Here is a 27430-nt window from a genome sequence, read left to right as displayed (position 1 = left end):
ATCTGGCAATATATCAATGATTCCCTGCTCAATTAAAATCAATTACACAAATTTTGTTGATAGGATTTGGTGGAAAAGTAGGACAAAAACTAGAAAGTAGGACAAAGGTAGGACATTTTACCAAAAAGTAGGAAAGCATGAAAAGTAGGACGAGTGGGAGCCCTGCAGAGTTCATATTTCTTTTTATAGGGTTTTTGGCCATAATCCTCCACGCTGGTCAGTGCAAGTTGGGAGAAGCCCATCCGCATTCGTTCACCACGTGTAAAACATGCTGCACCACAAGATGGTGCAAATTGGACTTTAAGCCTCTATTCCTAGTCAATCCATTTCAAGTCCTCATAATGAAGCAATTGAAGTGCCTTCTCCTAGTTAACAAGTAAAGACTATTCAACAGCCCAATACATGAATAAATCATAATAAATAAATATCTTTGAGAAGTTTTAAAGCTAAGGCTTTGAAACTATATGGCTCCAAAGCAGAATGTTTTGCACTGTTCTGAAACAAACCATCGGCTGACTGCAAATGTTCTGCAGTAAAAAATCCCATAATAGTGTTTTCTACATTTTTTTTTTTAAATTTACAGATTGTTCTACAGTAGCACTGATTCTTCTGCGAGGTTGAGGTATGGTGCAGATTTCTGCATATTCTGCCTTGGGGCTATATATTTGGGGTAAAACATAGTGGGAAAAGGCAATTATGTCTATTTGTTTAAGGAAATTATTTCTTTTCTGCGAAGATGAAACTGGTTTAGCATTTCTATTGATATCATACAAAAAATAAAAATGAAAACATCTTTCCATTTTTATGAATTTTTATTAAATATAATGCCATAATTCAACAATTGGTGCCACCCCTTCTGTTACAAAGTAATTAGGCCTGCAGATTGGTTTTCTGCATGGAAGCTTTACCATCTATTCATTGCAAATCAATGGAGTATGGGTAGTTCTTAGCAATGTGACCCTTATGAGATACAATAGATCCAAACAATTTTTTTTTTGGTACAGCCAAATTTATTGTACGCTGGTTAATTCTTGACATCCATACAGTCTTTAACCCTTTCACCGAGGATGGACAAATCCGAGGAGACTAAAAAAATTGGAATTGATGCTTAATATTTTTTATTAATCATAACTTAATTGAAGTCGAAGGACAGCACAAAATTATCAGAAATTATGCCAATGTGTCTACTAGCATGATTGTAAAGGGGTCACTAAGTTCTGGGCAAGTCAAAAAATACACAATCTTGCCTTCAAATTTTTTCCCGATTTGTCAAGCCCTGCCTTTCACTACCAATTTTTGAACCTGTATGGGTCCTGTTTGTCCCAGTGGGAGTGAAAGGGACGAAGTGAAATCCAATACAGTTCTCAGTGTATATACAGTACTCAAATAAAAACCAAATAACTTTTGAAACATCAAAAATTTTACTTTTTTTCTAAAAAAAATTAGATGGTACACATTGAATAACTCAAAAAGAAAAAAGTTAGCCAATTTTAATATATAAGGTACTTGCCTTTTGTGCAAGAATGTCCATCATCAACACCATCTCTCTCTGCAATACACAGTTCTACTTGGCGATTATAATAATCTGAAACACTCATTTCTCCAGCATAAACAGCACGTTGCATATTAGTTATAGATTGTTCCCTGAAGTTTCCCTGATTGTCCATGCCATATTGAGCTTGAAGTATGCGGAATTCCCGTTGTTCCCTTACTTTTAATTCCTCCCGTTCACGCCGTTCGATTTCCAAAGCAAGAAGATGATCAGCACTGGACTCTGCAAATAGCAAACCAAAGAGAATTTTAAAACGGTATAAATTTATCTTGAATTTTACAAAAAATGCAAGCTGTTTTCTTTCTTCTCATAACAAAAATACCTTTATTTGTTGGTTTTGCTCTATAACTTTCAATTGCTTTACTTGGAGTTTCATTTGGCAGATAAATAGCTGTAAACATTCATCAAAATAAAGGGACATTAATGAGATGGTGTATGAAATACAATTGAAACAGTGTATGAAATAGAATTGAAACAGTCCATGAAAATATTGATCAAAATGGGAAAAGCATGCAAAATAAATTATAGTAAAAAAATTAATTTTAAATATTTTTAAAAAATAACTTGATAAAGCGTCACATCAATCAATCAAATGTTTCAAGTGACACCCCATTCCTGTGGTTGAGTAGGTTGGATTATATCTTTAAAAATTACTTTTGTGTGACTGTGAAAAATTTAACATTCAAACTCTCCTTTAACGTGGATACTAAAACGTAATAGCAACTTTAACAACAAAAATTACTCCTGAATCATACAATGTAAGACAATGAATGAAAGAACAACAATATTCGTGTAACTTTAGTTACTTTGATACCACACTTTATTTTATATTCAACTGTTTTTCTTGACGATCTGAGACAATAAAACTAACTTAAAACTGTTTTACCTACATTTATTTATTTTTTCTTAATTTTATGAAAAAAATCATTTCAATTCTTTTTCAACTTCAGTACATATATGTTTTTTTTATATCATGTGAATCATTAAAATAAGCTGATATAGGCTTGAAGGTCTGAGAAAAGGTCAGGATGATGATGTCAATGCATCCACAGTGAGTGCCCAACAATTGAGCTATGGCGTCACACTGTTGAGGCTAGCACAAAAAAAAAGGAAAGGAGACAGTAGTATAGTAGGCGAGCACCCGAGTGGGGTAGTAGTATAATCCTTTATTACCTAAAAAAACATCACAATGCTTTTTTCAATTTCTTCAATGTTCAATGGATATTTCTATGTATTTTTGGTAATTATGGATGAATGGGGAAAGGCAAGTTTCTTCAGAATTCCAGTGTTTCATTAGGTAATTGTGGCTTTTGTCCATCTTTTTTCCATAAGCCACCCAAGTGGTCTATGGTGTTGTCTAAAATACTTTTGTATTTCTACTACATATTTTACCACATTTTTAGTGGTGATATCTTTAACAAGATTCATAAAATGGGCGGAACAGCCAAAAGCAAGGATATGTGGATGGTATTGGACAATTATATCATGAAATTTTTCATTTTCTTCTTGTTATCACAAAAATCAGCAAAACACTTTTATTATACTCTTGCTTGATAGTATCTATAGCCCTTTCAGCTATTTCCACACAGAATTCTGCTGTTTTCTTGTGTGAGCCACATTCTACAGCATCTATTAAGTGGGTGCTATTGCCAGTGTGGATACTCATTGTGATAATGGAGTCAGCATTTGCATTTGACCAACCATTCAACATCAGAGTAATAGTTGAATTTTTCGATTCCTCTGCCATTAGCATATCAACAGTTTTATCTGCCTCATCTAATAATGATCCAGCTAATTGCTTCCTATTAGTAGAGATATAACCCGGATGCAAAGCATTAACCATTTTTCTAAATGCATCCCTATCGGCTATGTTAAAAGGTATATTATTAGCATTAAAAAATTCGGATACTTTTTGATCAAGAACTAACCTCTGGGGGTCATTTGTTTTAACAATAAATTGTCCTATTGACTTTTGATGTTACAGCATCCACAATAGTATTTGAACTTTCGTATGTAGAAACATCATCTTCAAGAAGTTGCTTTCTTTTCAATGAAGTAGATATCCCTGCACTGCATGAAGATTCATTGTCATCAGTATTTGATAAACATGGAAAAAACAAGAAATGAGCTTCCGATTTCTTGAATTTATTCACATGAGCAAGGATTCTTTTCACTTTTGCACCAACTATGGTATTGCAAAACTTACAAGTCACTTGCCATTTGTTATCAGTTTTATTCACCATAGTCCATTCAATGGACAGTTTTCTTCCAGAACCTTCTGTCCTTGGCATCGCGGACTAAATTTTACTACCAAAATTCAAAATTTACACTTCACTCAAAGTAAAATTTTAGAACTTGGACAGTTCTTATCCAATACATACAACTTGTCTAGCTAAGCAAGAGAAAGAAATGGTGAAATGTGGTATCCAGGAGGGAAAGCATCCATTATCCAGTCCAGACCAGACTTGAGGTGTTGATGAAACTGGTCAAAGTAGTTTGAATGGAGAAAGGGAGATAATGCTGAAGGAAAAATGGAAAGAATTTTCATTGGTGCGATTTGTATGTCACTGTAAACTCTATCCAATAAGAGATCAGATGGCTTGCAGCTGGTCTTTTCAACTTAACAGGTGCAATAAATTTTTTCCCTTTTCCTCCCTCTTAAAAGTAAGTGGACTGTATGGATGTCTTAAAGTGTTGCAAATAAATACAAAAACTAAAATTATCTAAATATAATTTGTTTAGTATTCAGGTAAAGCAAAGTTATATATATATATATATATATATAGAAGAAAATTAACCTACACTATTTTTTCAGAGAATAAGATTGATCTGTTTCAGAATTTAGTAGCTCACAAATAATTTGTTAGGATTTTTGTTTTTTTAGTGATACTTCTAATAAACTGCTATACTCCTTCTTATCATTTGGAAACAGTGTTTCTCCACTAGATGTGTTTGAACTCTGGTTGCAGCACTTTAAGCATACATGAAACCATATAAAATTTTTATCAATTTTGATTTAATGTTGTGCTAATTATACACTTATATACATAATTGCCATAAATTACAGTCTATTATATTTATTTCCAGCATATATAACTTTCTTTCCTTATGGTTATCAAAAACCTTGAGAAGAACCCAAAAACCCTGAAAAAACCCAATGGGTTGGGTTTTGTCTAAAAAACCCTGGTTTTTGCCATCCCTACAAATTAGTCATAATAAAGTGGCCACTCAATGTTGGCCTATAGTCTACATATGCATATTGGGTCACCTGCTCACATCTTAGATGTTGACCCCTACTCATATCTCCACCCGCGATTGTTAACATCAAATTGCTTTTCCCGCCATATTTATGTACAACATAACAAAACTAAAAACATTTAACAGGCTATATTACAATCAATCGGCCACAACTTACAATGAAAACAAATTTTGATGAAATCATGCAAAACAAAATCTACGCCAAATAAAAACTGTTTGAATGTGCAAAAAAAAGCTAACAATCCAAACTAATAAAAAAAAGAAGGAAGAGAAAGGAGGGAAGAGTAGCTAAGTGCATGAATTTGAAAATAGAGTTTACCTTCACCACCAAGAGGGCCAAAACGCATTGGCGTCCTGGGCGACACCAATCCATTAGGAGATCTGGAATTGAAATGCTCTTCGATGTGTGATGCCAACTCTAATCCACACACAAAATTGGAACATCCACAGACCGGACAACAGTCGTTGGAATTCTCGTCGCAGGGAGTAGTTTGCATAGACCTGACCGGACTGAGGACATCGTTGTGTTCCATGTTGACGTGGAGTTCCAGATCTGGACTAGTTTCAAAGTTCCTGTCGCATAGGGGACACGTAAACGGACTGCCAAGTCCATCTTGACTGATGAAATCGGGGAAGGAAGGGCTCGTGAGGTCAAAGTGTTGGCGGTTAACATGCTCCTGGAGCTTCGTCGGTGATTTGTTCTTATAATCGCACAACGGACAGGCTGTCTGATTACTGCAAAGGGGGCTTATCAGGTCGAGCTTATTTTTCTCAGGATTGAGATTCAACGACAAAGCAGATCGCTGAGGCGACGTTTCGGCACCACCGGCCACACCGTTGCTACTCTGGGATCGATCGAAGAGGGAGAGCTTTTCGATCGACTCGCTCGGTGTGATAATAAATCTAACGTTATCATCCATGGGTCCGAGATATTCCAAATGCGCAGAATTGACGTGGTACAACATCTCTTCGGCTGATATATCTCCCAGATCGCAAAACGGACACGCGATCGCTCCCTCTATGTGAGCGACAACTATGTGAGCTCTCATCTCGTCTTCGGTAAGTTCTTCCTGGCCACATATATCGCAACACAGGGGATCGGGATGCTTAGCTGCCATTATTCGGGATGAGAGACGATGCGAATATCAATTAATACATCAATTCCTTGCCAATCAAGTTAATAAATCCTGAGAAGATCTAAACAGCATCGTATACACGCTCCGAATAGAAAAACGGAAGATATTGAAGGAACGTAAATATTTCACACGCATAAATACAAAAATAGATACAATTTTTTTTTTCGTCTTTTTTCGTAAAAATTTTACTTGGTAGAGAGTTATTGAGATATTACCTAAACTCAGCTGAACGAAAAAATGTAAACACCGGCGGCGACGAATATGACCATCCTCCGAGGTTCCTTCACTGCCAGCAACAAAACCGATCGAGCGGAGAGACCGAAACAGGGGCAAAGACTCTTCTCAAATCATTTCCGTGCGCAATTTTAAGAATTCCAAACAAATACATTTATGCACTCAAACTCGCGAGAAATTTTTATTATTAGCCAAAAATAAAAATCTAGCCATTGAGGCTGAGGAATATCAGCCAACCAATGCTCGTTTCTCCCTTCCTAACTGGACTGACCATATTTGCTCGAGAAAAATACGGGAAATTGGACTTTGACTGTGAAAATATGGAACTCTACCAATAATCGCCAAAAGAAAGCAAAGCATCTATAGTCTGTTTCAGGTTAACTTTGCAGTGAAGAGAAAGGTAGAGAGTGTATTCCTTCGTCGCAAAATATAGTTCTCATATATCGGAGGTTTAAGATGAACCTTTATACATAATATTTCAATTTTTTCTATGATTTTGAAAAAAATACTAAAAAAAGTCGTTTTGAACCGATGTTTACTTGTTTAAAATTTTTAAATTATAAAAAATATTGGTTACCATTATTAAAAATCCATAGCAACGGCAACGACACTCTGGCGCGATATCCTAGTTATTTTCCCCGCCAATATCACTGTCGTGTTTTTTTTCGTTACACAATTATATACTGTATATATACATTTTTTTTTTTTTCGTTATTTGGTTGAATTTTCCATAACGATACAATTTTTCATTCAGTTTTACATGCAGTTGTAGGTTTACATAAAAACGAATATTCAATCAGTTTTATTTTCTCCTAAAAATAGGCTTCGGTGAGTTCAGATATTCACTCATAGATTACAAGAAGTGTTTCTCTTCCAGGAGAGTGCCGATACTATTGTGACTTGTGAGAGACCCTCTATGGGTGCAGAAGTTTTGGTTATAGATCCTCCTTTTTTTAATTATTTATTTTTTGCTATGTTTATGGGATAGTTTTAGTTTCCGATCACGGAGTGTGTTGACAGAATCGCGACTTCCACTCACACGAACGGACGCCATCTTCCCCCCACCTGTTTCTCCTCATGCCCCTTGCCTATAGCGTCTCTTCAGATACAATAAATGAGTGGTGGGGGGGGGTCCACAGTGGTTTGGGCTTTCATCTGCTATGTGACAGTTGTCTTAATTTTCACCAGAGATAGCCACGTTAAAGTTCTCTGTTCTTCCATTCCTGAATACTATATTTTTGATTTTTGAATATTCGTTGTAAACAAAACTCCATAAGAATAATCCGTAATAACCATGAGCAGCACATCAACCGTAACAAAAGACTAAAGCTGTCGGGAAAACAAGTGTCATCAACGTATACCGTTAGGAGAAGTGGGGAGGTCGAGTGACGGAAATTTCGGCAAGAAAAGTGAGTAAAAAAATTCTAAACTTTTCCGTATCATTATTATTATTTGGTGCTATTCCTGCATTTACATGTGAAAACAGAGTTAACCTGCTTCTTAATTTATTTAACATTAATTTTTTCCATATAAATTGAAGAAAAAATTAAAAATCCCCAAGTTTTTGAGAGCCATGGTTAATATACAGTATTTTAAAATTACACGTTGCTTTCATAATATTGTTTAGATTTTTTTTTGTAAATAAATTTCAGCTGAGGGAAGGGAAATATTGCAGAAACATATCACTGTTTTTGGAAATTTTTAGTGTTACTTACAGCACATCAGTGAAGAGTAAGTGACACGCTGATAGAAGATAATTATTTTTTTCTAAGTTTTAAAACATTTTCTAATCAAAAAACAAAACAAATGATTTCAAAAACCTCACTTTAATTTCTGAAGGTATCGGCAGTGGTTTTCTTTTAATTCTATAATTATTACTAATTTAACTGTGCAATTACGTTACACGTAAAAAATATTTTTCTCAGTGAGATTGGCGAGAATCGGCCATACCTTACCGAGGCTGCGCATCGATACATTGGTTAAGAGGCTTTCGTTCCCATAGCAACGAGTGATGCGGTTCCCTCGTAGCTTCCCCTTCACTGCAAAGTTAACCTGAAACGGACTATAGGTATTTATAGGGAAAAGATAATACATCAAGCTTGCATTACTGTACAACAGGGGATGAACAATCCCACTTTCCTTATATAACGCCCGTTCCGCGCTTGTCGTTAGATAAGGAACTATCGTAAGGAACGTGCTAAGGAAAATTCCTTAAGCGACACTCTCCCCTTTGCGTTGAGCATTGTCCTTAGGATCACGTGACGGGTTGCGGAGGTAAAAACGCAAGTTCACCATATCTACAGACAAAATGTTCGAGAGTCCAGATTCTGCGCCTTGATTGGGCGAAACGAAGGTTGCCGGAGCGCTGTCTGTTTAGCTACTTTCCCTTTGCTTGGCTAGTTTCTCTTTCCATGTCGTGTCATTCTTTATCAGTGATGGTAACTCGTGAGAAATTCCCCATATTCGTGGGAAAAATTGGCCAAAATTTGGCCAAGTGGGAAATTTCTTAGCATTTGTGGGAAATTTTGAGACTTCATCAAGCAAAAAAAAAATTCTTTTGAAAAAATAAAAAATATTAATGCAGTACAATACTTTTCTACTGTAAAATACTTGACTAATTTTTAATCTTGCGCTTAATTTTATTAATTTAACAAAAGGCGCTTCTCAGGACCAAATCACATTGATCGCAATGGAGGATCTTCCTAGTAATTACTGTTATAAAGTAATCAGAAATGACGAGGAGAGAAAAATCGTTGTTTTTAGAGTAAAAGATGTGACAAACGAAGAAACCGCTATGGAATTATACCAGAGGGCTTCAGCGTGCGGCCCGCTGATCATTTTCTGAAAATAGTTGAAAACATTGAAAAACGATTTATTCCAGAGAATTTTAATTGAAGAAATAATTTCGAAATCAATGAAAAAAGTAATTTCAGAATTTATGCAAGAAGAAATATATACTGTAATTTCGGAATTTATAAAAGAAATAATTCTAGAATAAATGAATGAAATAGTTCTAAAATAAATGAAGGAAATTGTTCTAAAATAAATGAAGGAAATAGTTCTAAAATAAATGAAGGAAATAGTTCTAAAATAAATGAAGGAAATAGTTCTAAAATAAATGAAGGAAATAGTTCTAAAATAAATGAAGGAAATAGTTCTAAAATAAATGAAGGAAATAGTTCTAAAATAAATGAAGGAAATAGTTCTAAAATAAATGAAGGAAATAGTTCTAAAATAAATGAAGGAAATAGTTCTAAAATAAATGAAGGAAATAGTTCTAAAATAAATGAAAGAAATCTAAAATTTAATTAAGAAATTATTCCAAAACTAATCGAAAATTCAGAATTAATGATAGAGATAACTCCAAAATTGATGAGAATCCTGAATTATTAGAATAAATAATTCCAGAATCGATTCAGAAATAAAAAATTTCCTATGTGAAGCTCAAGACAATCACCCACATGATTGAAACACTTCTGACACCATGGAGAAGTGATCAGCCCAGTTTCCCAAACTTTAAATTTTTTCCTCCTTGTCAGCCAATAACTTCTGAGGGGGTGATAAAATGGTCCAGAGGAGCGAAGGCAAGAATTAACATTATGCTGGGTGTAGTCAAAGCACAAGGTCATTGAAAGGGATAGATTCCTCTCTCCCCGCAGAAAAAATTTCTGGGTATGTAAGAGAACTTCAGATCTTAAACAGCTACCTGAGGCGAGAGTGGATGTCTGGCCAAGATTTTTCTGAGGTCCTACCTGACTAAAAATGGTCTGCCTATGAATTTACATGTATACTAAAGAAAATTTGAAGACGACCTCGCCAGGCTCGGGTGAGTTAGTGCTAAGATGACACTGTTCCACCCGTGCAAGGCATACATAGACAAGTTCTGGGGGAAGGGCACAGTGATATGCAATATATAATGGTCGCCATGGCCCCGCAAGGTTAAGTAGGGCCCGGGACAATCATTTCCCTTCATGCTACATATTCACTGTTGAAGGATCCATGAAAAGTTTGGTCTGCGGGCCCACAAAATATCCCAGCCTAGGGACCTTTCTTCAGGCTGTGGGGGCCGTGATGGTCCATAATCACCGGATTTATTACATTTACGGTAACTTACACAAAAAATGCATAGGTTACCCCACATCCTTCGGCTGGGATCTTTGGCGTCCCATCCCGCACAGTAAATTTGTTCCGTGAAAAATATAAAAAAGTTAAAAGAATTATCCTGAGCTCTGTCAGACCCGTAATTATGGGTGGACATGGGTCACCAGCATAGGCGGCGATAGGCGCGAACATCTGGAAGAACACGATGACGTCAATTCATATATTATATATATATATGCCTACGGCTGGAATCTCAGGGCCGCAACCACGGCCCCCACATGGGCGGGGCTGACAGGGCTTTAGCTCTGGGGCACGAGACAATTCTCATAATTTTTTGCTTTTTCACGCTATAAATTAACTATAGAAGAACCCGTGGAAAGTCTGACCGGGGGGGGGGGCTGTAAAAGATCCCAGCCTAGGGGCCCTGCACCAGGATGTGGGGGCCATGGCCGCAACTGGGGGGGTCAGGTGCCTCTGAACCAGGAGGGGGCGCCGAATTCACCTTTTAACTGTTTCTTCTACATCAGGGAGCGCCAAAATACCGGCTTGCCCTGGATGACGAAGTATTTAGTTGCGGCCCTGCTCGGGGTATGCACCTCAGGAACCAATTTTTGCAAGGGCCCCCACGAGGATGGGGCTGACAATCTCCAGCCCTGGGGTCCAGGCATAGGCGTAAACTTATTGAAAATGTTGGGGGGGCTCAGGCTCTAATGGAACCTCGTTTATACGACGCGTCGTATAAATGCGAAAGCAGTACTGCAAAACGAACTTTTTCCGAAAATTACCCCCCCCCCCACCTTTTTTTTACAGACGTTTCCGAAAAAAAAATTTGTGAAAATCTGTCGTTTTGATTCAAAATCTTATGCTTGAGAAGAAATATACTTATAATACTATCATAACATTACTGTTGCTCAAGCAATTCTTCAATTCAATAAGTCTCAAGCAATTTTACGGTATTCATTTCAAGATTTAACCGAAAAAAAAAGTGTTATTTAAACGTTATATAAAACGTCCTTTACTTGACAGAGAACACCGTTACAAAATTATCGAATGTGGGGGCGACAAAAATCCCAGTTACAGCCCTGGCTATCAGCATACCGTAGCCCGTTCAATAATTATTTCAGTACATGTCAAAAGCCATTGAACACAGGGCCACAACTAGGGAGGAGCAGGCGGGTCTCGTGCCCCGGGCGCTAGACCGGATGGGGTGTAAATTTCATTCTAAAACCTCTCCTTCAACATTACAAGGGGGGTTACCCCGGGTAACCAAGCATCTAGTTGCAGCCCTGATTGAACCAGTCAATCATCTTAAATTTTATTACTTTTTCAGTAAAAAATATGCATGAGAAACTACAGTCGATCCCGCTTAGTTTTTCCGCTTACAACGTTTCTTCATGATGGGTTTTTGAAAACCGTAAAACACTGTATTTCAGTGACACGTTTTCACCAATTGAAAAATTATGTGATTCGATTGATAGAAAAGGTGTTTTCCAAAGACTTGGGAGTTCGAATCGAAGTGAAAACGTCGATTAATTGAAGTGTATACAGGCAGGGCCCTGGGTAAAGCAGGAATTAGGAGGCTCTTGCGACAAGAGTCAAAGATGTTAATTGGTCAGTGAATGTATGTTGTTTGAATTTCGGGGGTCAAAGTTATAAAGGCTTCATTTGCCCATGAAGAAATTAGGCCCTGTATACAGGGATAATGTATAGAAATGTATAGCAACTGAAGCAAAACCTCGTACAAATAAGTAAGGTCAGAAACGTAATAGGGAGATAAAGGAAAAAGATAAATAGGGAGACAAAGGGTTCCATTACATTTTCCTAAATACAGTAAAATCTCCACAAATGATCACCTGTACTCAAACACAAATATGCATCAGTGGCCGCCTCTATTCGGCGTAAAATTTCTATAGTGGAGCCCCGTACGCTCTCCTCTTATATTCATTTATCGAATTTACTGATTTATTTTCTTCGAGTGGGTGCGGAGCCCCCGGGAAGTGTACACGGAGCACCGGTTGAGAACCGCTGCTTCAGTGAAAAGTTTCCCAAACTTTTTGTGTTCCATAGCTCTTCTTTAAAAAAAATTTCTTTCTCATTTCTCCCAACTCAAGCCCACCCATAGGATCCTATACTAAACCCATAGCTTCTATCGACCCTTTGGACAATTGCATCGACCCCTTTCCCCAGGGGTCGATATTTCACACTTTGGAAAGCACAGCTTCAGTGGCCATTCTTGGTTATTATACAACTTAATTTAATGAAAGGTCACGGGAAATTGACCTTTTTATTTTTGATTTATTCATTTTTTTTTTTTTTGCACTATTTATAAATTTGTTATGATTAGTCCTGTTTGTAGCATTTATATAAATTAACCTCTTTTTAGCATTAATATGTGTATAAATGTATGTAATTGAAGAATTTTCAGAATAAGTGCAAATTTTCAAGTTGTGCGGAAGATTAATTAAATTTTTGTAATTTTTCAAATTAATATTGCTCATAAATACAATAAAAGTTCGTTATAACAACAGCTCACAACCACAAGAAAAGTTTTCGCTGTAACGTAGTTCTCATTATAAACGAATTTTCACGTTTCGCTCTGTAAGAACATAAAATTATTGAAAATTGCTGCTTTATCTGCATTGGGACGTCTTTGAGATCATTTCGTTCTAATATTAACGATTGAACGGAACTCTAGTCATGTGAAATTGATTTTTGATCTCAAATCAGTTGATTCTCTAAGAGTATAAGACGTTTTCCATAGAATTTCGTATCATCAAAGCGGTTTAGATGACCAACTGAACAATTAAAAGTCTGAACTTATTACATTCATGCTCACTTCCATGGATTTATGGATCAGTCAACATCGTCTATCGAATCGGAAATTCGACATTTTCAAATAGTTTGGTTGTTCAACTCCAAGGACCTTCTAGCTGCAATGGACCATACCCGAAGCCCGGGTGCTTTATTTGCTTGTCATTTCTTTTTTTTCAAGTAAAAAGAAGTAAAATCTCAGGAGAAAAATCCGCCCATTTTTGACATTATTCATGTTTTGTTACTTGTGTGCACGTGTAGTTTGCTTCTTTTTCGAGCAACTTTTTCTTTCTATTAGTGAGCAGCTACGGTACTAATAACTAGAAATTCCTAAATAAAATACATGTAGAAATCATTTGCATGGGAATGTTTTTGCAAATGAATATGCACCGAGATAAATAGAAAAGATGCATTTAAAAACGCATTTCCGTTTTTTGCTTGGTTATTTGTTCTTTAGCACATATTTTCTCAGTTTTAGTTCATATTTAGCCATTTTTTTTAAGTGGAAAATTCGGGCTCTAATTACAGGCGAATCCCGTTTTAACGAATACCGTTACAGCGAAAATATCGTTTTAACGAATGGTTTTCTAATCCCTCTAATAAGTATACATAGGAACAATGCAAACAATCTGAAATTTCTTTATAACGAAGTGTTTTCTCCGGTTTCTTGGACTTCGTTATAACAGGATATTCGACTGTATAACAATCATTTAATGTATTGTTACCAAAGTGAATGTGACAAGGGCGTAGCCAGAAATTTCGTTCGGCAGGGGGGACCAAAGTGATAGAACAATAGATTTGGTCATCTTTTCCCCTTTTTTCGGTCATTTTCTCACATTTCGGACGAGGGGACCAGACCCCCAAGTCTTCCTCTTCGCTACGCCCTTGGAATGGGACTACCCCTGAGCATGAGCGTACCCAAGAAAACCAATCTATTGGGGGGGGGGGGGCACGGAATTTCTTCCAGAGAATTTTTGAGTTGGTGCCAATTTTCCAAAAGCATTTAATTAACAAAAATTTATTTGATTGTTGGGGGCGTAGCCTTTGCCCTTGAGCCCCATTCTAGTTTGATCACGGTCCAAGTAAAAATATACTTTCATTCTCTCTCTCTCATTGAAACGAGCACAACTCCGGTCTATCGCCATAGGCAATTTATTCAGATCTAGTCATGCCGTAAATCTGTGTATATCCTCCCAGGATCCCCCAGATCTCATGAATCCCGAAATCCCCTGGGCGGGGTCATGAAAATGACTATATACAAAAAATATATTCAGAACAGTATATGCATCTTTATTTATTCCAAGGTTGGACAAACCCCAAGTGCCAGGTCACCATGGTGACTGGAAAATCTGTATTCGCGCCTAAAATTTTGTATATGTGATTGCTAAATCAGAATCTAGTGATGGCTCAAAATTTTCCGATTTCATAATTGTCTTCCAACATAGAAAGGAGCAGAGCCACAACTAGAGAAAGCAGGTAGGTCTGGTGCTCCGGACGCTGGACCAGAATGTGAGTCGAATTCACCCTTTAACTGCTTCTTCTACATGCAAGGGGCGCCAAAATTCCGAATTGCCCCAGATGACAAAGTATCTAGTTGCGGCCCTGGGAAGGGGGTCATCAATTCCCAGAAAGGTTGAAAAAAGATTATTTAAGATACTTTTCTCGTGAAAAAACCATGCTTGGCTCTTACAAAATTTGGCTGGTGCCTAAATTTTTTAATGATTTTTGTCGAGCCCTGTATTTATTTATATTTTATGATACAGTGTATATTTCCCCCAAAATCAAATTACATGTCACTTATTTAAGATTTATTTTACTCTCATATATTGAGTCATATATCAGGTTTTAAATTAGAAAAATAATAATTTTTTTAGTTGCATAAATTTCTTATTAAAAACTCGATTCAAATATTGTCACTTTTACAAGTATGCAAGCCAAATGGAGTTTAAATTTTTCTTAAATAAATTTTAAATATGATTGAAAAAAATAAAACATGGTAAGTTTTATTAATTTATTGATATGTCTAACAGAAAAAAAATATTTTATACTACGCTTTATTGATTATAAGTATTAGAGGGCTGCAAAATCTAGATTGTTTTTGAAGATTCTGAATAAATTATCATTAAAGAAAATGTTTAAAATGCATGGATTTATCAAAAATGTGTAGCTATATTTAATATTGCTTACTTTTTCTGTCAGGAAACTGCGCGGAATCACGAGGAACTTTTCCGTTTTCTTGTAATACAACATGTTTTACTAACAGAAGGTTATACTGTACGTGCACAACCGAATGTGGTCCACACAAACCATCAAATACTGTGGAACTGTCCATCTCAACATTTGTGGGGGGGGGGGGGGTTCAGTGGAAAAACAAGGAGTTTACTTCAAGTGGCTCCAAACACAGCTATTCTTATATTCTTATTTTGCAGAATCACAAACTTCGTCTAGATTTTTCTTCACCACCGTAATTTCTTTATATTCCAATTAGGATCATCTATGTCGGCGTCCTTCACGGATGGCCATCCATTAAGCACAAAAGCTTTTAAAGCCTTGACCGGCGGCGTCAAGAAGAATGTAGTTTTCAGGATCAGAAGGGGGGTCCCCATATGGACGGATGCCTCCAGGTGACATATTCCCCACATAAGCGACACGCTATACACTCCCTGTCCTTCTAATTAGGAAATGGTGATTGTATTCAGTAAACCTGCATTGAAGCAGCCGAAACTGAACCCTATTGAAATGCTCTTTGTCAGCTGCAGAAGGTGCGGCCCCTTGATCATGAAAAAAAAAAAAAAATACATGGAATAAAAAGCCTGCCAAAGATCCCAGGCTAGAAGCCCTTCTCCAGTATGTGGGAGTCCATGGCCGTGCTTATAGCTCGCTGAGTGCCCCCCCCCCCCCGGGAAACACGGCACTAGATGCCACGGACGGGCTGTAACTAGGAGTGAAGATCATTTTATTGTCGGGAAGGGGGGGGGGAAGCATCGAAATGCCTCCTTGAGATCGACTGTGATGCCGCAAGATATTTAAAATTTCTAACAGTGCTGCGAACGTAAACAGGGTATTTAAAACCCCCTCTTTGCGGTCACCGGCTGGACAAATAGAAATTCGTCCGTAAAAAAGAATTGATCGGGAAAGGAGGAACCCTATTAAAACCTTGAGAATAATTCTTCATTTTGAAATAAACACAATTTTTTGAATAACATAAGTAAGAAATACTATATCCTTTTTAGAAAAATTCCCCAATTTAATTTGCAATGGAACATAGAAAAAATTACAGTATTTTCCGATAAATAGAGGTCGCATCCTGTAAAATGGCCGGAAAAAAGTGTTTGTGGAAAAATCGCCACTTTTTTTTTTACATGTCACAGCTTCGTGTAAGGCCGAAACTCACTGTACTGACGTGACGTGATTATTCCGAGTCTAGGTGTGGAAAACGTATCCATGCGATTTTTTTGTGGGGAAGAGGGGAAGATTGAGCCAGCTCTCCAAAATTAATAAGAGGGGGGTGGGGGAGTCTCGATCCCATTGGCTTAAAACAAGTTACGATTTAATGCACTTAACATACGACTTAATACAAGTTACGCTTACGACAGGTCCAAGCACTTCCCTGTGAAAAATCGGGGTCCTCGCGAAAGATCTGTCCAAAAGCCCGGTCCAACGGAGACAGGATCATTTTAGTCGTGGAGGGAGGGAAGAGTATGTAATTTTTTCACCCTCTCCCCACTAAAAAAAACGATCGAAACGATATTTTTCGTTCTTCCACCCCCCCCCCCCCAGAATTAGCAGTCCCCACAAGAATTCCGCCTGTGAAAACTGCCTTCTTCCCTAGTTCCGGCCCTGGCTACCTAAGTGTTGGAGTACTGGAAACAGGGCTGGGGGGAGGGGTCAAATGTCTAGGGTGCCGGACCAGAGGGGGGACGCAAATTTCACCTTTTAACCTCTCTTCAACATTTATTGAAATACCGTATTTAAAATTTCTATATAAGAGTGCTGCTAACGTAGATAGTTTGAGAATCCCTGATTTATAAGGAGGAAATTTCATATTCCTAGTATTAGAATGCAATGGTACCCGGCTCAGGGGGCTTTGAAATTTTCCATTCATTTCTTATTTTCTTTTTTTTTTGTGTGTTAATTTTATTTTACTATTATTTATTTGATTCCCCTCAAAGGCACCGGAACCTAGGAGTGGAGGATATTTGAGCCCAAAAAATTTTGTAAGGTGGTTGAGCCCCCCCCCCCAATAGTTTTCAGAAGAACAATGCAGTGCGTCCTCTGTTTCCTGCGTATGTGCTTCATTTCAGTGCAAGCAAGAGAAAGGACCCCCCCCCCCAAGTTATCTACACTGGTGCCTTCAGGCACCACTCTGGGAGGACGCAATTTAGGATGAATGTATGCTGGATTGATTGGGAGATAAGACTACTATTGTCACAGAACAAGTGCGTTGAGATTCTGAAGAAAAGTAAAAAAATAAAATTTCGAGCAGATGGATTTCTACTATTTAAAGAAATTTTTTGTCAAAAAGTTTTTTCTGAGCCAAGTGTGAGAAACATATCCACGCGAATTTTTGGGGGGGCCGAGCCGGCTCTTCTAAAATGTTGGGGGGGGGGGGGGCTCGGCTCGGGCCCACGGGCCGGATACAAGTTTACGCCTATGTTCTACCCCCACCCCCAATCAAATTTTGTTGTAAAGGGGCTCGAAAAATGTTTCGGCATCGATCCTCAAGATCTGTTATGAATGGGCATTTAGAATGTGCTTTTTTCCCCAATATTTTTCAAAAAAACATTGGGGGGGGGGGCCTAACTGTTATTGGTCCTCCCGCATATACGGAACTCATGCGTGTACGAAGGAGAGGGAGAATGCATTGCACAATGGTTTTTTTCAGTAATTACTGGGAGGCTCAGTCCCCTTACAAAATTTATTGCGGGGGGGGGGGCTCAAATGGCCTCAGCCTCTAGGTTCTGGCACCTATTCTTTATAGAGTGTAATTTATTTCGGTTTCAATATCATTGCTTCCCAATTTTCAACCTTCCCCCTCCCCCCACCATGCATCTTTGGGCTTATTTTCATGTTGGCGCCATGGCCGTCCTCCGGTCGCAGTGAACAAAAGAAGAGACACTCAGTTTTTGCCACAGGCAAAGAAGAAAGAGCCCCCTCAACACCTCAAAGAATCTTCCTCTCAGCCGTGCCTTCTGGCAGTAAGGATTGGAACCGATGGAGGGTGCAATTGGGGATTGAACGGCAGGGAAGAAATGAGATAAACGTATTGTCATGGAACAAGAAAGCCAAAGACCATCCAGATTTTTTAAAAGAACTAAAATTTTGAGCAGATTGTTTCCATTAACTAATTCATAATTAGGACAACTTTTGGTTAAAAAAAAATTTTTCATCATTGCAAAATGAATAAGCCATATTCATACGAATTTTTGGGGGGGCTGAGCCGCGTCTTCAAAAATGTTGGGGGGGCTCGGGCCCATGGGCCCTATAGAAGTTTACGCCTATGGGTCCAGGAATATGGACGAGATGGCCTGGGACGCTTCTCAGTATTCTTCACGTTATAAATTCATGATATAGGGGCCCGTGAAAGATCCCAGCCTAGGGAGTCCTGCTCCAGGATGTGAGGACCATGGCCTTGGGCAAAGCAGACATTAAATAAAACCCAACCCCTCAACATGGGGGAGGGAATTTTTTTTTCATTATATAATATGCACTAATAAATCCGCGTGAACCGAATAGGACCATTTCCGGTCGACAGAAACGTAAAAAAATTTAATTATGCTAGGTATTTGTATTTTCCTAGCGTGGCGCATCTGTTCCATCGTTTGCATATCCACATATTTTTGCCTTTTTACACAATAAAGAAGAAAGAGGAAAAAGCGATGAAATGAAAAAAAATGATTATTTCTTAAAATTAATATTCATATCACAAAAAAATCCAATGAAAAGGGGGGGGGGTTTCTTTTCAATATTTACTATTTCGCTTTTCCCGTGGTATTTATGTTAGGATGTTTGCTAACGTTATTATTTTGTCGCCAACGATAAATGGCCAGGCCTGACCACCCTCTACTAAATTAACCAATCAGGGAACAGATTACGGGCTTCCGAACATTTTGTCTGTAGATATCGTGAATATTCAGTAAAAACCGGTCTTTCGGTTCATTCGTTCTTTTCTATGGTTCAGCTCACTATTCAACCAATCAACATAAGCGAAAAGTTTACAACAACTACTACGTATTAAAAATCAATATTTCGTCAACATTTGTGGCAATGATTGCTTTATTTACTTTAATTTCGTGTAATGTTTTTCTTTTTTTTACGTTAGATTGCGCACAAGTTTCCTCGCATTTTTAATAACTTATAAGATATTTTAATAATTTTCTTACTGGACATATAAATTTGTTTTAGAGACAATTCGAGTTTTTTTAATAGAAATTTTACATAAATTACAATTTTTTCTGAAAAATTATAATTTCTCATTACATTACATCATAGAGGTTAATACAGCAAGTATCATGCTCAATCATGGGGGGAAAATATTGATTTTCCAGGTCTATGAATTTAACGCTCATGTTTTAATGTTATAACGATTCTCACTTAGGAAAATGTATTGAGATTGCTTATTCTTCCATCAAGTCTTGACATGTTGGAACTGTTTCCCCCATATACATGTTCGGCAAATATTATTTGATACTTTATATTTTGATATTACTAGAACCATGTCATTCACCATATCGAGCAATAAAATTTTAAGTTCTTTCCAATCGTTTCATTAAATTTTTTATCAACTGCAGTGAATCCCGCTTGTTTTTCAAGAAACACTCATGAGAAAGTAAGCAGAGAAACGCTTTGGACAGAAAATTTTGATGAGTCGACAAAAATAAGTTATTCTAAATGGGAATGTTATTCGTTTTGTGATTTCAGCTGCATTTAATCAAAAATAAATTATATAACTCTGGTTCAGATAAATCAAAATCAACACTTCATTCCACTGAGCTGTTTAAATCCTGTTTTCTATGCAACTAACTCTCGAATTTATTGTAGTACAAAAATGTACCATTCATAAACATTTTTTCTAATTATAATCACAAAGAACACAAAAACTCATTTTCTGCTTACGATCATGGATAAATTTATTAGATAAATGTGTGAACGGTATTTCATACACACATATATGATTGCGGCTGTGTATGAATATAAATATATGATTGCGGCTGTGTATGAATATAAATATATGATTGCGGCTGCGTATGAATATAAATATATGATTGCGGCTGCGTATGAATATAAATATATGATTGCGGCTGTGTATGACTATACATATAGGTGCTGGTTAATTGAGTTGCTTAAAAAACAAAAATTTCTAGTTTTACACTCGTAGGCCATAACTTGTGTCATTGCAGTCAACATTTTTACCTGAAATGAAAAGGGTATATTGTATGATAGTTTTTAGTATTGAACTTTGTGCACGTCATAAAAAATTCCAAAGATAATAATGAAAAAGATTTGTAGTGAGATTCGATTTGTATTTTATCTCACAGATGGCGGCACTTGTAAAGCCGACGCCATCGGATTGTCTCGCGAGAGAAGCGATCGAACCATCAAGAGCTCAACATGTCGCTCCGTAGATTTTTTATTTCGTCTTATGTTTCGTGTTGCAAATAAATAATTATTTTAAGAAATTAATCAATTATCCTGAATCCATCATTTTATTCATATCACGCACCCTCATAACCCAAAGTATGGTGACCGCGGACTTCAAATAAGTTCCAGTTTCTTCACTGCAGCACGAGGCAATCTACGGGCGTTTCTCGAGAGAGAACTTTCGCTTTCCGGAACTTGACATCACTTTTCCTGGATTTTCAACATGGAAGTAAGTGCCGTTCAGGTACCACTTTTTAACCACCATGATCCAGCGCTGTGGTTTATCATGTGTGAAAGCGCTCTCGCTGTTCCGAAACCGATAACCGAATCTGTCACAAAATACAACTATGTCGCGAATCTGCCTCCGGAAAGTCCGGCTCTTGTCAGAGACATTCTCGTTAATCCGCCGGCCACGGATCCGTATGAAAGGCTGAAATCGGAACTTATTAAACGGTCGAGCGAGTCGTCGTCCACTCAACTTCGAAAGCTCTTAACATGCGGGTCATTGGGAGATCGGAAACCATCCGACATTCTCCGCGAATTGCGACGACGAGCGGAATCGCATTCTGTCTCCGACGAATTGCTGATGGAGCTTTTTCTCCAACACCTACCTGCATCAACTCAATCCATTCTCGCTGCTGTCACTCCACTCGTTCTCGAGAAAGCTGCTCAACTCGCCGACAAAATTCACGAAGTCAACCCTCAGCATGTTGACGCAGTTGAGAAACCGCAACAGCCGGATTCCGTCGCGCAACTTCGAGACGAAGTGGCTCAGTTACGCCGCGAGTTAAAAAACGTCCTGCGTTCGCGTAGTAACTCTCGTCAACGTACCTCACGTGCGTGCAGTCCGCATCCACGATCGGAAAACTGCTGGTATCACAACAAATTCGGCAACAACGCCAAAAAGTGCGTGTCGCCGTGCAAGTTTCAAAAAAACGAGGCGGGCGAGGAGTAATCGCGACATGCTCCTTGCCACAGGCATCTCGTCGCCTTTTTACCATGGACAGAAATTCCAAAATTCGATTCCTGATTGACACTGGATCCGATGTTTCTATCCTTCCAGCATCACCATCACAACGACGCCGTGACGCCACTATGAAGCTCTCTGCTGCTAATGCTTCATCCATTAGTGTTTATGGTCAAAAGAGAGTGACATTGGATTTCAATCTCCGTCGTAATTTCACTTGGACTTTCCTACTGGCAAATGTTTCCACACCCATCATTGGGGCAGACTTTCTGTTCAACTTTGATCTTGCTCCGGATCTCCGACGACGATGTTTACTGGATAGGACAACAAAACTCAATGCTGACTGTGATCTTCACATTGCTGAAGTTCACTCAATCAAACTCATCGAAGGTGACACCATCTACCACAGCCTTCTCAGCAAGTTTCCCGACATCATCAAGCCACCACAACCTGGACAACCCGAGAAACACTCTGTCGTGCATCATATCGAGACTGTTGGTCCACCTGTGCATGCCAAACCAAGACGTCTAGCTCCTGATCGATTGAAAATCGTGAAGCAAGAATTTCAGCAGATGCTTGACCTCGGCCATTTACGACCATCGAACAGCTGCTACGCATCACCTCTGCACTTGGTCCCAAAAAAGGACAGTGATGAATGGCGTCCAGTTGGTGATTACCGAGCTTTAAATGCACAGACTGTGAAAGACCGGTACAGTGTTCCAAATGTTCTGGACTTTACATCTGAATTGCATGGTAGTAAAATCTTTTCTCACATAGATCTCATCAGGGCCTATCATCAGATTCCTATACTTCCTGAAGATGTCCATAAAAGTGCTATTATCACACCATTTGGGTTGTTCGAGAGCACTTGAATGCAATTTGGCCTTTGCAACGCTGCAGCCACATTCCAAAGGTTTATTGACGAGGTCACTCGTGGACTTTCATTTGTATATGCCTTTGTTGATGACATACTGGTAGCCTCGAAATCACCAGAAGAGCACATCGAACATCTTCGGTTGTTATTCGTACGTCTGCAAATATATGGCCTCAGCATCAAGCCCTCTAAATGTGTATTTGGTGTTTCGTCAATTGAATTTTTGGGTAACAAAGTTTCTGGATCTGACATCGAGCCTTTAACAGATCGTGTTGATTGCATCCTGAACTTTCCTAAGCCAAACACCATCACTCAACTACGACGTTTTCTTGGTCTCTTCAACTTTTATCGTCGTTTTGTGCCCAGAGCTGCACACATCTTAACACCTTTACACAAGTTTTTGGAGAGGATAAAAAACAAGAAGAAATCCAAAAGAGCTACTCAAACCAAGCCAGCTGATATCCTTCAATGGACTGATCCAGCCGAGCAAGCATTCATCGATGCGAAGCAAGCTTTAGCGGGTGCAACATTGCTTCACCATCCAATTCCTGGTGCCCAGATAAGTCTTTGGGTCGACGCCAGTGATTTAGCAATCGGTGGTTCGCTAATGCAATCAAATGGAAAAGGATGGGAACCCATTGCATTCCTGTCCATGAAACTGGCAAAGAGTCAACAGAAGTTCTCCACTTACGACCGAGAACTGTTAGCAATGTACACTGCTGTCAAAAGATTCCGACACATGCTAGACGGCCGTGAATTCACAATTTTCACGGATCAGAAACCTCTCGTCATCGCCTTCAAGCAAAATCCTGATAAATGCAGCCCACGTCAATGGCGACACCTTGACTTCATCTCGCAATTCAGCACTGATGTTCGTCATACTAAAGGTGCAGATAATGTGGTAGCTGACGCTCTTTCAAGAATAGAAATCAACTCGATTTCCAAATCACCATTCCTAGATTTTGACCTTTTTGCAACTGCTCAACGAGAGGATCCTGAATTAAAACAGTTACAGCAAGACAACTCTAGTTCACTGACTTTCAAGTCAATGCCAAGTCCATTTACCGCAACAGAACTGGTATGTGATGGGTCTACAGGCTCACCAAGACCATTTGTTCCAGCGAGCTTCCGCAAGACTATTTTTCATCATTTCCACAATCTTGCTCATGCAGATGTAACATCATCTACTCAGCTAATATCTACACGATACGTTTGGCCTAACATGAGAAGGAACATCAAAGATTGGGTAAAGTGTTGCAATGAGTGCCAACGCTCAAAGGTTCATAAGCATACCAAAACACCTTTAGGCACCTTTGCAACACCCGATGCAAGATTTTCTCATATTCATATCGATCTGGTTGGACCTCTGCCTCCTTCAGAAGGAAAGACATACTGCTTAACAGTAATTGATCGCTACACCAGATGGCCGGAAATCATACCTGTAGCAGACATCACAGCAGACAAGTTTGTCGTGCCTTGTTCGATGGTTGGATTTGCCGTTATGGATGTCCATCAACCATAACAACCGATCAAGGACGGCAGTTCGAATCATCGCTCTTCAGAGAACTGATCAACCTGCTTGGCACTAGCAGGATTCGTACCACTGCTTACCATCCACAGGCCAATGGCATGGTCGAACGGTTTCACCGTGTCTTAAAAAGCTCATTGAAGGCACATGAGAATCCAAAGTGGACCGTCACATTGCCAGCCATCTTACTTGGTCTCAGGGCAGCCGTCAAACCGGATATCAAAGCCTCTAGTGCCGAGTTAGTTTTTGGTACATCTTTGAGATTACCTGCAGATCTCTGCACGGATACACCCAGTCAGCTCTCATTAACATACACATACGTACAACAGCTCAGAGAGCGTATGAATAGTATCAAACCATGCAAAACATCAGCTCATGGTCAATCCAAAATTTATGTGCATCCTCAACTGCAAACTTGCTCACATGTGTTTCTTCGAATTGACAAGATCACACCACCTTTGACACAACCATATACTGGACCCCATGAAGTGATTTCTCGTAATGAGAAAAAAATCACTTTAAATGTAAATGGGAGAAAGACCTGCGTTTCACTTGACAGAGCATTTATCTTTAACGATGTCTGTGTGGAACTTGACAAAAACAAGCTCGAAGAAAAGAAAAATGACACTGTGCCAGTACAACCATGTGTCACTAGGTCTGGCAGAAAAGTCAAATTCAGTCGTAGACTGATAACCGAAATTCATTTGATTTTGAATTGTGCATCATAATATTTTTTGCATCATATAATTCTACAATTCATTGATTATTTTTCTTTTGCATCTTGTATTTCATGCATCTTATTTACACTGTGCATCCATATATTTTTTTACGCCTTATTGAATTTTCTGCATTTAATTGTACATTTTGCATCGTATTTTTTTTAAGTGTATACTTATTGCACATGATTTCCTGCATCATTGTATTATGTCTTGCACATCTATTATTCTGCATCTTATGATTAATTTTTTCCATCACATTTTCATTTTGTATCTCATTTATCGTTCTCTCACCATGTTCCTTCACTGGGGGAAACTCATGTGGTGAGATTCGATTTGTAGTTTATCTCACAGATGGCGGCACCATCGGATTGTCTCGCGAGAGAAGCGATCGAACCATCAAGAGCTCAACATGTCGCTCCGTAGATTTTTTATTTCGTCTTATGTTTCGTGTTGTAAATAAATAATTATGTTAAGAAATTAATCAATTATCCTGAATCCATCATTTTATTCAAATCACGCAACCTCATAACCCAAAGATTCAACTTACCTGCGAAATCTATGGTTTAATCCATCAGTACATAAGTACACTTCATGAGCACCGATTTCTGTCTTCAACAGGCATGTAATGTCTTCATTTTGCGACTCTCGTTTCAGTAAATGGTCAAGAACCTAATAAGCATTTCAAATAGTATATAACAAAGTACCAATATATAAATAATAGTACCATATTTCAATGTATCAGTGGTGTAATGGAATAAAATAACATGTTAGTTGTCAACTAAAACAATTTCCCAACAAACTGCTAGTACTACTAAACCACATATACAAGTGATATAGTTCTGAGGATTTTCTAATTGAACATGCCTTGGAAAGTGTTATGTGTATACATAAGTTTTTGTGTCCTTAGCAAATTAATTGCAATATATAAGGAATGCATGTTTCATGTTCGACTTACTACCATCTATTTTTGATACTGAAAGTGATATGTGCTTGAATTTTTGTGCTCTGAGTACTATATTAAGGGTCAATCTGTTCTGTGGACAGATATATACATTTCAGTCACCACCTTAGGTAATTTGTCTATTGTAGTCTGTTTTATGTACAAGGGTGATCAAATGAAAAGGTACGAAACGACGTAAAAACGTAACAGTTAAATATTGTATATTCCGCCATGGGAGAACGTAGCGAGACATCTCGGGATGTGATTGGAGTCTCTGACTGAGATCGGAGCATGCGCGGGTGCCCACATGCGCAGGAGAGAGCAGAAGCTCTTATCAAAAGCGGTGTCCAAATGATGCGGCAGTCCGTATGAGGACAAGATGACGTTCGTGTTGCAAAATTCGACGATTGAGGAGCAGCGAGGTGTTATCCGATTTCTGACAGCGGAAGGTGAGAAACCGGCAGCTATTCATCGCCGGATGGTGACAGTTTACGGGGAGAAACGTGTCTCTGACAAGTCCGTCAGAAAATGGAGTGCCCATTTTCGTGCAGGCCGTGAGAGTGTGGGTGATGACCCGAGACCAGGCCAGGCAAACACTGTCATCACGAGCGATCTCATCGACAAGGTCGACGACCTAGTGAGAAGTGATCGGCGTGTCACATTGCGAATGTTGGCGGTGAAGGTGGATGTCAGCTATGGAACCGTGTGGACAATTGTTCACGACAGGTTGCGATATCGGAAGGTGTGTGCCGCTTGGGTTCCGAAGCAGCTCACCGACCAGCAAAAGGAACTGCGTATGGGGCTAGCACTGCAACATCTGTTTCGGTATCAGGAAGACCCCACTTTCATGTGACGCGGATCGTCACAGGTGATGAGATCTGGTGCCATCACTACGAGCCAGAGACAAAGCGGGACAGCATGCAGTGGAAGCATGCGTCGTCACCTCCCCCCTAAAAAGTTCAAAGCCGTGCCGTCAGCAGGCAAGGTGTTGCTCACCGTCTTTTTCGACGTTCAAGGTCCGCTACTTGTGGAATTCCTCAAGCACAGAAAAACCATTAACTCCGATGTGTACTGTGAGACACTCCGACGCCGATGCAGGTCCATCAAGAACAAAAGACCGGGGCTGCTCACGAAGGGTGTGGTTCTGCTCCATGATAACGCGCGTCCACACGTCTCCAAAGTCACACACATGGAACTGGCCAAGTTCAAGTGGGAGCCGTTGGACCATCCGCCCTACAGTCCGGACATGTCGCCCTGCGATTTCCATGTGTTTGGTCCACTGAAGAAACACCTGAAAGGGGAAGCGCTTCAACTCGGACTCAAGGACGCTGTGAAGGACTGGGTCTCGTCACGGCCACAGGAATTCTGGGAACAAGGAATCCTGCGGCTTGTTCATCAGTGGGATCGTTGTGCTCAGGCCTATGGTGTATTATTTGAATAAAGTCTACATTTGTACCCACCGTGTCGTTTCGTACCTTTTCATTTGATCACCCCTTATATATATATTTGTTAAACAGGAGAAAAAAATACACCTAGGAGCAATTACTAATCCATAACCAATTGTACAATTTGAACAACTATATTGAACACTTGTAGCAGTGTTCCTACACAATAAGTGTAACACAGTAGTACAGACAATTATTTTCTGAAATGTCTCTACAGACCAGTT

The 27430-nt window shown here is 38.9% G+C and overlaps 4 protein-coding genes across 4 annotated transcripts in view; 3 read left to right on the top strand and 1 right to left on the bottom strand.

Moving 5' to 3' along the window:
* Positions 1-6367, bottom strand: part of LOC149076614 (zinc finger-containing ubiquitin peptidase 1-like) — a 31530-nt gene extending 25163 nt beyond the window's left edge. The window contains exons 1-3 of the mRNA XM_089244233.1: positions 5130-6367; positions 1875-1943; positions 1511-1774 (exon numbers count right to left, since the gene is read on the bottom strand). Of these exons, the coding sequence (XP_089100359.1) occupies positions 1511-1774; positions 1875-1943; positions 5130-5928 (1132 nt within the window). The 5' untranslated portion in view covers positions 5929-6367. The remainder of the gene's footprint in view (positions 1-1510; positions 1775-1874; positions 1944-5129) is intronic.
* Positions 6368-20956: 14589 nt separating this feature from the next.
* On the top strand, positions 20957-22572 carry LOC149076613 (uncharacterized). The gene is made up of 2 exons (XM_089242259.1): positions 20957-21545; positions 21797-22572. The coding sequence occupies exons 1-2, from the start codon at positions 20957-20959 to the stop codon at positions 22570-22572; spliced, it is 1365 nt and encodes a 454-aa protein (XP_089098385.1).
* Positions 22573-26140: 3568 nt separating this feature from the next.
* On the top strand, positions 26141-26614 carry LOC149076612 (protein GVQW3-like). Its single transcript, XM_089242257.1, has one exon. It carries the CDS (start codon positions 26141-26143, stop codon positions 26612-26614), a length of 474 nt encoding a protein of 157 aa, XP_089098383.1.
* Positions 26615-26632: 18 nt separating this feature from the next.
* Positions 26633-27202, top strand: LOC149076611 (histone-lysine N-methyltransferase SETMAR-like). Its single transcript, XM_089242256.1, has one exon. It carries the CDS (start codon positions 26633-26635, stop codon positions 27200-27202), a length of 570 nt encoding a protein of 189 aa, XP_089098382.1.
* Positions 27203-27430: the final 228 nt, after the last annotated feature.

This window comes from Pholcus phalangioides, unplaced genomic scaffold (genome assembly GCF_987345545.1).
Source record: "Pholcus phalangioides strain wild (caught in Gottingen) unplaced genomic scaffold, Ppha-v1.0 ptg000015l_1, whole genome shotgun sequence".
Classification (NCBI taxonomy): domain Eukaryota; kingdom Metazoa; phylum Arthropoda; class Arachnida; order Araneae; family Pholcidae; genus Pholcus; species Pholcus phalangioides.
Note: the sequence above shows the minus strand (reverse complement) of the source record. Positions and strands in the feature narration are given on the sequence as shown.

Bases quoted from the DNA above. Each gene is read 5' to 3' on its own strand.
- LOC149076613 (XM_089242259.1), top strand. From the start codon at position 20,957: ATGGAAGTAAGTGCCGTTCAGGTACCACTTTTTAACCACCATGATCCA. The intron at 21,546-21,796 runs GTAACTCTCGTC...CTATCCTTCCAG, and splicing joins AAACGTCCTGCGTTCGCGTA to CATCACCATCACAACGACGC.
- LOC149076612 (XM_089242257.1), top strand. From the start codon at position 26,141: ATGACGTTCGTGTTGCAAAATTCGACGATTGAGGAGCAGCGAGGTGTT.
- LOC149076611 (XM_089242256.1), top strand. From the start codon at position 26,633: ATGAGATCTGGTGCCATCACTACGAGCCAGAGACAAAGCGGGACAGCA.